Source organism: Drosophila grimshawi, unplaced genomic scaffold, assembly GCF_018153295.1.
Source record: "Drosophila grimshawi isolate 15287-2541.00 unplaced genomic scaffold, ASM1815329v1 contig_1367, whole genome shotgun sequence".
Lineage (NCBI taxonomy): Eukaryota > Metazoa > Arthropoda > Insecta > Diptera > Drosophilidae > Drosophila > Drosophila grimshawi.
In genome coordinates this window covers 13,482,239-13,493,025 of record NW_025062889.1, presented here as the reverse complement: position 1 = coordinate 13,493,025, position 10,787 = coordinate 13,482,239, and the positions used below count along the sequence as shown (strand labels likewise).

The 10,787-nt window shown below is 42.0% G+C and overlaps 1 protein-coding gene across 1 annotated transcript; it reads right to left on the bottom strand.

Moving 5' to 3' along the window:
• Positions 1-1,248: 1,248 nt before the first annotated feature.
• Positions 1,249-3,146, bottom strand: LOC6559280 (golgin subfamily A member 6-like protein 2). Its single transcript, XM_001986696.2, has 4 exons — positions 3,045-3,146; positions 2,633-2,812; positions 2,293-2,568; positions 1,249-2,214 (listed from the first exon to the last, which is right to left on the bottom strand). The coding sequence occupies exons 1-4, from the start codon at positions 3,063-3,065 to the stop codon at positions 1,699-1,701; spliced, it is 993 nt and encodes a 330-aa protein (XP_001986732.1). The 5' UTR covers positions 3,066-3,146; the 3' UTR covers positions 1,249-1,698.
• Between the last annotated feature and the right edge of the window lie 7,641 nt (positions 3,147-10,787).

The window sequence follows — 10,787 nt, the reverse complement described above, 5'->3', positions numbered from 1 at the left end:
AACTTATGCCTGCATGTTTTCCATGTTGTTGTTGCTGGTGTGGCAGAGTTACCTAATCGTTGCAACTGTGGCGTCTGGTGTCTAGTTTTGGTATTGACTGCAAAGACAACGACACCAGCAGCAGCAGCTGCTGCAAGTTGCTTCCTCGGCTGCTGACGCCGCTGGCTGCTAAGTAGACCTGCCTACAACTTCGTATGTAAGCCAAACAGCTGTCTGCTCTGGGTGGGTGGAAAAGGGGGGTAAGTGTTTTACTTATGTCGGTAACGGTTTTTTTTCTTGGTTTTTCTTCTTTTTTTTTGGCACACAGACACAGAGAAGCGAGTCGAGTCAATTAAAGCAATATGTTGCAACAGCGGCGACCGAGTGACTTGGACTTCAGTTTGAATGCAGCTGCAAGGCAGGGAAGGCACTTGCTCCATTCCCCTCATCCCCGCCCCCCACCACGCCTCTTCCTCACCAACCCTCTGTTAGCCCTAAACCGCAACTGCATTCAGCATTCAACTTGAACAGGAAGTGAGGCGTTATTGTTGCTGCTTATCTGGCTGATGATGAGATGCTTCCTTGAGATTTATTTGGCATCAGCATCGGATGCACACAGTTTGCAGTTGCAAGTTGCAAGTTGTAATCGCAATCGCTTTGCGGCAAGTTCATATGCATTGGCTTTGGCTCTTGACTATGGCTTGTTGCCTGTTGGCTATTGGCTGTTGGCCTCCCGCAGTATGATATTGCTGACTGATGCTGCAACAATCGTGCAAAAAAACTTGCCCCTTTCGGTTGGATTCGTTTCGTTGCGAGTGCTGCATCGGCGATGGCGGGGTGCGACGCATACCTAAACTCAACTTCCGCGTGTCATGCGGCCCGAAACTTTATGAGTTGCATCTTCGGCTTAATGGCCATCTAATGGCAAATGGGAATGGCAATGGTTGATCATGCCGCGGATGCTCTTGCGCAATCCATCTGGCCAATGAAAGTAAAAGGGAGCTGGAGCCCGATTTCATCACATTGGCACTTGGGAAGTTTTCAATTTTCAAGTACATTGCCTCAAGTGATGAAATCTTAAGTATATGGTCCATAATTAAAAGTGAATTTCAGTTGTTTTTTATTGTTTTATTTTTATTTTTTATGATTTTTGTATTTTTATCTTTTCGCATTACATAAAATTTTGTACAATAGTTTATGATTTGAATTATGATCATGTTTATGATTTTCGCTTAAGGTACATATTTACAAACCTTCAACATTGTTTTCTTTTTTTTATTGTATTTTTTGCTTCTTTTAATATATAATTTTTGAGATTCATTCTTCATTGAAGTTGAATTTCAGTGGCAAATCCAAAGGGCCAATTAATAAATTTGAATAACTTCAAGACAAACGCGAGCATGACTAATTTGTACACTTAAGATATAGAACGAGTGAGAGATAGAGATAGAGACATAGAGGAGGAATTTTGGGAAAATGAATGGAATGGAAAAATGGGTAAAAATTTGTCAGCGAAATGCATTCGGTGTATGTTGGTTTTGGAATGAATGATATATACCAATGCAGACTTATATAAGTATTAACAATTGTAGCCAAAATAAAATTGAGAATTATTTATTTTGGGTTTGGGTTATCAACTGGTGGCCAGGGGCAGTTATCAGATATATCAGTGCTGTCGCATAGTTCTGCGATATGTTGGGCTTTTCAGGGAGCAATTAATTAGTCCCAGCCATGTCCGTGGTGGCTAATTGGCACCCAGACCTTTTCCCACACTGGCTTCCATACCTTCTTCCATTCCTGCACCTTGACCTCCTTCCAGACGGGCACCTGTTTTGATTGCCATTCATCCTTCCACGCCTGCTTCTTCTCGGTGGCCCAGACTTGTTTCTTTTCGGTGCGCCAGATCTGTACCTTCTCCTCTACCCACGTTTCGCGCTTCTCCTTGATCCAGATTTGTTTCTTTGAGTTCTTCCACACTTGCACCCATTCGTCTTTCCATTCCAGTTTCTTGTCCTGCTTCCACTCTTGCACCTTCTCCGTTTTCCATTCTTGCACCTTTTCGGTACGCCATTCCTCCTTCTTCTCGGTGCGCCACTCCTGTTTCTTTTCGGTGCGCCAGACCTTCTTCCACACGGGCTTCCACACGAGCTTCTTGCGCCACAGATCATGACTGGTGTACTCCCAGCCCTCGTGATCTTTGCCCAGGAACTTTTCGCCAGGAATGCCCATTTTAACCTTTGGTTAATGAATAGCAGAAGATTTGGATCAGGATTAGATTTTTGGGTTTTTTACATTTTGGTGTTGACATCTTACCCATTGTGGCTCGAACATTTGCTTCCAGTCAGCGACCTGTACTTCCTTCCACACTGGCACCTGGATATCCTTCCAGAAGGGCACTTGGATTTCCTTCCAGACGGGCACCTTGATTTCCTTCCAAACGGCCACCTTGGTGGGCACCCAAATGGGTTTCGTTACCTTCTTCCACTCGGCCACCTTAACGTCTTTCCAGGCGGGCACTTCCCGTTCCTCAATTTTTGGCTTCTTCACGATTTTCCAGTCGGGCACTTGTTCCTCTTTCCAAACGGGCACCTATGCACCATGCACATCTTTGTTTAATTTGGAATCCAGTGTGTGCCTGACTCCATCTGCTTACCTGAACTTCCTTCCATATTGGCACCGAAACCTTCTTCCATTTCGTTTCCCATGCCTCTTTCTTCACCGTCTTCCACACTTGCACCCAATCCTCCTTCCACGTTAATTTCTTCTTCCACTCCCCTTGGGGCGGATGGGCGTAGGCAATGCTAAGGATTAGCGCGCAGCTGGCGCTAAGTAGCTGTGGACGGCAGAAAATCGCACAGAATCAATTAGACAAACTTTCCATTTCGAAGAATTTTCAAATTACAAATCACTTGTCGTATTAAGTAATTGTTGTTGCTTTTAGCAAATGCACATTTTATTCACTCGAAAATCTTGCGTATTAAAATGATGTTTTTGCTTAGTACAGGACTTAAACAATATGCACAGTTGTTATTATTTAACGAATTATTATTTAACGCAGCACTAACCAATAAACTGAGGGATCTCATGCTTGGAATCCCTGTACCACCAACAGCGCGTTAAAACAAAAGAGCTGAAATGTGCCTCCGCTGAGGTCTTCTATGAACACTATTCGCATTTCCCTACATGCACATCTATTTATATTTTGAATGCGAAGCTCCAAAGAAACGCAGCGACGCCAACCGCGCAGCAGCAAAAAGAGCAACACTTTTTTTGGGTAAAAAACACACACACACACACTGCAAACGGTCGCAGTAGCAGCGACGCCAACAACAACTCTTTGGTCTGCAACTATGTCTATCTGCAGGTACTACTGTGTATGTATGTGTGCGTGTGTCTGTGTGTGTGTGTGTGGGGACACGGTCGAGCCGCTGCTGCTGCTGCAAAGCTCTGCTCAGGCAGAGTTACAGTCACACAGCTTCAGCTTGAGCTTTAGTCTCGGCTCAAAGCGCTCGCTTGTGCAAAATGCACGCAACTGCTGAGAATGCCAACGTTGACGCCGACGCGAGCGTCGCTGCCAACGTCACTGAAAGCGAAAGATAAAGAGTGAGAGTAAAGCAGAGCCAGACTCGGAGTGAGAGCGCGCTCAGACTTGCCGTTTGTTTTGTCTTGTGCTGTGTGTGTGTGTGTGCGATGACGACCCCAACTGACTGATGAATTGGACTCAGCCTGACGCTGACTGCTCGGATTTTCCCAAGGTAAAACTTAGCCAGTCGCAGCAGCCGACTGTAAAGTCGCAATCTTCAAATATTTGGACGCTTGCTCTTGGAGCCTCAAGTGTGCGTTGGCGCTTCTTGTAGATCTCAAGTGCAACTACATATGTATTATTTAAGTGTATGTGTGTGTGTGTGTGTGTGAGTGGCCCAGAGCTAGAATGGGTCGCCACATTCACGGATTGATGGACTGACTGCTAATTATGTTATTAATGATGATGTTGATGTTGACCAGCTGTTAATTGTCTGCGGGCCACTCCTCCATAAGGTCAATTGCTGCTGTGGGCGTCGGTGGCTGATACACTTAATGGTTAAGTGGCTACGTGCGTGCATTTTATACTACATGCTTAACTTGCTTAAACGCAACGTGAGTGACAAACAATTAGCATAGTTCGATTTTGTGGCCTGCGATTCGCCAAAAAAATGTGGCTACAAAGCGCCGACGGGCAAACAAAACCGACCTTCGCAACGGGACGTAGCATGAAGACGAGGGCACCAATAATAACAACAACAACAACAAATATGCTTCGATGGTGGTGGTTGTTGTGGAGGTGCTGGCGCCTCGCTTCAGTGGCTCTGGGGGCTAGCAATACAACAGCTTATAGTTGACTAGCACTAAATGGCATTTAACATATATTTTTGTGCATGTAAATAAGATGCGTGTTTTATGGCAGACCCTCAGCTGAAATGTCCATTATATAGTTTAATAAATGCACAATTAACACTCTTGGCCAGCTTGATGGTATTTCTGCTGCTGACCCGTTAGCTTATAAAACCAAATTGTATTAGTATCCCACTGCGCATACTAATTTTGAAGAGTATTTCATATTTATGCATGCGAAGAAATCACTTGACAAAAGTTCTACAAATTTGAGTTATTGGTATATAGGCAGATCGGGTGTGGCTATGCCACAACAGCCTCATAAATAATATGCAAAATTAAAATTGACAGTGTCCACATAAAGCACAATGTCCACAACAAGTAGCGGCGTCAACAGCAGCCACAGCAGAAACAACAACAGCAGAAAAGGCAGCGGCACTTGTTACATCACAGCGGGGCGGGCGGGCAAAGAGAGTTGCATGAAATTGCAGTTGCGGCCTTCAATGCAAAAAATAAAGAAAAGAAGCAAACAACAGAAAGACGAAAGACGAAAAGGCGAATTTAGCCAGCGCCGACGACATGTTAAACACATTGAAAACAACAACAACAAAAAAAAGAAGCGAACCAAAAAACCAACAAAAAGAAGTTAACCAAAAAACCCGAAACTTGAAATTAGGTAAAAACACACAGTGCGCAAATCGAGAAAATAATGAAGAATGTGCAACGTCACCAACAATAAGAGTCAAAGCGTAACTGGGCCCAGACCAAGGTACAGGCAAAGGTACAGGCACAGCCAAAGTTTCAGGCCGGGCTTAAAGCACTCACTCTTGCATGCGGGTGCGTGTGTGCGCATGTGTGTGTGCCTATGTGTGTGTGTGTGTGTGTATTGTGTGTGTGCATGCGCAGTGGGTCCACTTGACTTGGTTTTGTTTCGGGTACCCACAAATGAAATGGAATGAAATTGAAATTGAAATTCGCGCTGCGTTCCCGAAGACAGCCCCGAAGACTCGTGCATCAAGTTTTTGGTTTTGTTTTCGCTTTTTTTTGTTTTTTGTTTTCGATTTTTTAATTTTTGGTTACAGTTTCAGTTGCTCTGGCGCGAAGATGTCGTGCACGCAGGCGCTGCAGGCGCCGTAAACACCTTTCGCCGGAGTTGGGACCGGGGCTCAAAACTGGAGTCCATGCCGGTTGCATAATTTATGGCATCTTTTCATTGATATCGACGTTTATTTAGGTTATGCATTGCCCGAGTTTCTGCATGTGGCATGTGGAACAAGTTTTTATTTTAATGACGGCCTGCTTGAGCGAAGGACTTCAGGACTATGGAAACTAACCATAAATGAAAGCATTCATTCGCATTGCAGTCAATTAAGTGGGAAAAATTATGTATTCAACTATTGTGAGCCAGATTGAGCGGCTAGATATTCTCTACTGGCTTTAGCCTTCATATTTTATGTACTTAAAAATAGTAAAGAAAATTCATTACTTATAATTAATATGAACAATGATTTCTTCAAATACTATGCGTAAATCTAAATGTTCTTGAAATTGTACTCTTTTTTTATTATGATACAAAATACATGTTTTAAATATCATATCAAGTGTATTTCTTGCTGGACTTACACAGAGGTCTAAGCACTGAATCTACTTTTAATTATTTTATTTATTTATTTATTTTAATTTATTTATAAATTTTCATACAAGTTTTTAAAGAACTTACAAACTAGTTTATTTGATGGGATTATAAATTAGGTTGCAATTCCTTTAAAATAAATATTTGGTTTTATATATATTATATAATCTTTAGGTTCAATTGCATACACTCAGCCGTTAATTGAGGTTTCCAAAGTCGGCCCACAATTTGTTTAACATATACCAGTCGAAGTGCAGACATACTCGGGAATGTTACAACATAAACAATGAAAAGTGACAAAGCACACTTTTGGCCTTCAATCAGTGTTTTAATGGGCACTAATCCCAAATGCGTCCACAATGCTAAGATTAAATCCCCACTTTCAAGCCTCTATTTAGGGGGCCACTTCCTGCTGCGTCATCGTCTTCGACATCGACATCGTCAATTGTAAGCGTATTTGACATATCGCGCCCATAATTTCATTGCTTACCTCTGCTTGCGGCGAACTTAACTACCCCAATTCGTTACGTGGTCGCGCATCATCGAACTGATGCTGCAGGTGCCACAACAGAAGACTTGTTTCGGGCTGGCTCAAGTGTTGATAGTAATGGTATTGTTACCACTCCTGCTCCGCTGACCCACATTTAGAGCGTAAATGAAATTACAGACGATCGCTGAAGCGCCCAAAAGCAGATTTCTTGACCAGTTGCATCATCTGCCGCCGTTCCAGGCCAGGCCAGGCCAGGCCAGATGCTGCCAATTAGTTGCGTTTTGTCAGCGCAATTTCAATTTAATGCTGCATTAATTGCTCAGGTACTCGCACACACACAAACACACATTCATTTGGACAATTGAAGACGAAGCGCCCGCCACAGGTGGTCGAGAAAAAAAAAATATTAAACACAAAAAGCACATTTTGTTGTGCAGCGACTCACATGATTTTTGTGGCCGGCTGTGTGGCATTAAGTGGATAAGCGAAATCGAAATCAAAACCCATAAGATTCATTCGGAGATCTACAGAAAAGTGAGTTTTGCACGCCAAGGTCGCCCGGATAGCAAATGCTGGACAGGCTGGTTAATAGCATCTTGTTTTTTGTATTTTATTTTGCTTCTCTGTTTTTTTTTTGCAGATCATACAATGCTGGAGACGAGTATTAACTGTTATTTATGGCAGATACAAGCGATTTGGCACTGTTGCAATAATGGCCATAAAGCAGAAGATGTCGGCAAGCCTACACGCAACATCGAGGCTAAGCCAGTGATTAAACACGGTTGGATATGCTCATTCGAGGCGTTGTCCTGCAATCGTTGCTCTTTTGGTTGCCAGACGGCCAAAAACCGGCTCAGTGGCTTAGTGGCTCAGTTTTACATACATATATACATGTATTTATTTTGATTTTTGGCCAAGAGAGTTGAGACTCAGCCCACAGGGTCCAGTCGGTAGTCGGTTGAAGCGGCAGTTGCGTAACCAGGTCTAGCAAACGAAGCCACAAGTCGAGACACTGTCAGAGGTCCCGCATTCCAATTTGCGTACCGTTGCAGCTGCACCCGAAGATTTCCTCATCTGCTATGAAGACACATGAAACGAGACTGCTGCGACGGGCAAATACAAATTTTGATAGCCATTTGACAAATATTGCTAATTAAACACCGATTGCCAGTGAAGACACCCACTGACTGCAGTGTTGCAGTGGCAAGCCTTCGGCTGTGAGCGGAAACTTCGTGGCCATCTTCCTGCAGCCGATAGAGACACAATTTCAAATTGCGCAATCGTCAACGACAACGGCAACGATGAACACCAATGGCGCTACTAACGGAAGATGCAACTATATTACGTCAGTTGCCACCAGCCAAACTTTCACATGCAGCACATTTCGCACATTCAGATTCCAATAAGCAAAATGATATTCGATTGCTGGTCTTAGTGCCCAACTCAGCTAACTTATGTGTGTGTGTGTGTGTGTGTGTGTGTGTGTGTGTGTGTATAAGTGCGTGAGTATGTATAGTTGTTACCCATTAACAAGTATGTTAATTCATTCATTGCATTTTTATGATATTTACTTGACTATCTGTTGTCTGTTGCAACGGCAACATCTGCGTGCAGTTTGTCGTGTGCCGCCTTTTTGTGATTTTTTCTTTCCACAAATTTGTAAGATTTTCACTGCTGTTCCGCTTGTGGCAGTCGTAGAAAAGGTGCTGCACAGTGGGCTTGCAACACAGATGCTTATCTTACCCCAGGTCTTCACATGGCAGACCACATGACCCTAGTTTTTCCACGCCAATTAGCAAGCATTCCCATTACATCTTTTACATAATATGATTTTGCTTAGATAAGGCTTAACATTTCGACAAAACCAAGAGAGTTTTGTTTATAATTTGTTTTGAAATTTGTAGAATCAGCTTTGATTTACTCGAATTTGTGTTGGAGTCTAGTCTGCAATAATTGTAAATGCACCGAAACTTAGTGGTAGTAAATTTTAATGGATTAGAAACATACCTAACCAATCCAGGAAATATTTGTATGTATGTATTTTTTAACTTTATAATTATATATAATTTATTTATTTATAGTGTTGGCTTACGATGGCAAGACTTAAGGCTTCATGTTGTCGCTTTTGCGGCAGAGGCCTTCGGCCAAATTATCATTCACGTTTTTTTCTTAATTATACTGACAGTAAATTTGCTGGTGAGCATAATTAATTATAGTTCCAACATTTTTGTATACTTTATTTCAGTCAGATTGTGCGAAATATCTTCATTGTAAACGTACTTAAAATGTATGCTGAGTTTTTGCTAGACTTGACAAATTGCTGCCAGTTTGCTCGACTTTAACTCAATTGATTTAATTTAATTTCATTGAACAGTTGCCAGCTCTCATTTGTAGTTTGTAACTGTAGATGAATAACCTAATTTTCATATTGAAAATGCACACCACTGTTCCGACTTCAGTCTGTGGCATTTAAAAAATGTGTCTGTTTAGTTTGGCTAACTTAAGTCAGCTCTAGTCATTTGCCACACGTTGACAGGCAGCAGGCGACAACAACAACAACAATAATGACAACAAGGAAGTTGACAGTGCATCTTCCACGCGCGTCCAATTATGACAAATGGCAACAACAGCGATCCCTCCAACTCCAAAGTCTTGTTGCATGCCATGAGTACGAGGAACTGAATTATGGCTTGCAACACGCCTCCGTTTGCGTTTGGCAGCAGCAATTTCAATGGGACTATGGCATCGACATTGTCATTGTCGTTGCCACCAAAAGAAATAAATACCAATGTGTAACACAAAAGAAGTGGGTGCGAAATGTGTTTACGGCTTTTGGTAATAATGTGCTTTTACGATGGCTTGTTGCAATTCTCACCGTTGTCTATTGACCCACTGCACATTGTGGCTCCTGTGCTGAAGGCCAATTTGGTTTTTAGGTGACATAATATGGCAATTTGGCAAATGCGGAGCATCTATTTAAGTAGTTGATATTATTTGCCATCGCCCTCCGCTATTTATATGGCACGAGGCACGAGTCTCGCAATTTACGTGAGCTGCGTTATTTAGCATGGAGGGGCACGCCCCCGTCCAGTTTGCTTTTGCTGATGGCTGTCGTAATTGGTGGTCGCTGAAGAGATTGCAGCGTCATGGCAAACATTGTTTTATTACATTTGGGTCAACATCTATTTTGGATCGGATAATAAAATCTACACTACATAGTAATAATAATAATAATAATAATAATAATTGAAGTTGCTGCTTTCGATCATCTTCGGATGTATTATGAAATAGGCGCCGTTAATAATAGCGACCTTTTCACTATCAATTGCTGGCGCTAAGCGTTGTTACCACGGCAACAGAGGTGTCGATTAAATAATGAAGACGGCATTGAACTTCGAAAGCATCATAAATCGTTATCCATTAGTCGGCTAATACAAAAACATTTATTTCGATTTGATAGATAGTATGCCACTGAGCATTTGAGACTTCATTAAGTATACGTCATTTAAATTGTCGGAATATTTAACGGCTATCAACAACAATCAACTGAGTCATTTTCTGTGCAGACCTGATTGATTGACCAGATGCCTGGAATTGTATCATAATCTAATATATACTACTAATACTACTACTAATATATTAAATTAATGAATTAATGTTTATCTTCTTATCACTTTTCAAATCATTATCGATTATTCGTTCTGGTTTATTAACTGTTTTAGAAGCAAAAACAAGACCAGCTGCTAACAAAATTTTATATTATTTGTGTTTTATTGGTGTCACCTAAAAATTAAACAAATTTCACTAATTACATTGTACCAATTTCATACTTTTTTTTTCTCAGGTAGGCCGTTTGTTCTCCTTTCTATCTATGAAAGTTTCTTCTTATTATTCAGCTGTCGAGATTTGCTAATTGATAGCTGGAAGCCCTGGTCAACAATCTCCGCCCCCTTGGGCTTTTGAGAGTGTGCGAGGTGCACGTCATTAAAACTGGTACACGCAGGGGTCAAGATGCGTGCAACGCTCTTTATTTATGAGCTGGCCAGTTAACGGCTACCACCTGCAAGTCAGCACATCTACTTCCACTTCAGCTTCAGCTTCATCTTCAGTTTTGTTGCATAAGTTGAATCGCGACGTGACTCAGTTTTACTTTCCGCTCGCACGCAAACGGAACGTACACACAAACACACAAACATGCACATGCACACACATACGCACACAGTAATTTGAATTTACGTTTTCTAATAATTTTAATATATTTATGTGTGTGAACCAAAACAAGAGCCGTGTTGGGCGGCGCTCGTAAATCATCGA

What these genes read in the sequence shown, in the direction of transcription:
- LOC6559280 (XM_001986696.2), bottom strand. Translation starts at nt 3,065, where the DNA reads ATGAGATCCCTCAGTTTATTG. An exon ending in TGAGATCCCTCAGTTTATTG is followed by an intron (nt 2,813 to 3,044) that starts GTTAGTGCTGCG and finishes TGCCGTCCACAG; the next exon opens with CTACTTAGCGCCAGCTGCGC. An exon ending in CAATATGGAAGGAAGTTCAG is followed by an intron (nt 2,569 to 2,632) that starts GTAAGCAGATGG and finishes CATGGTGCATAG; the next exon opens with GTGCCCGTTTGGAAAGAGGA.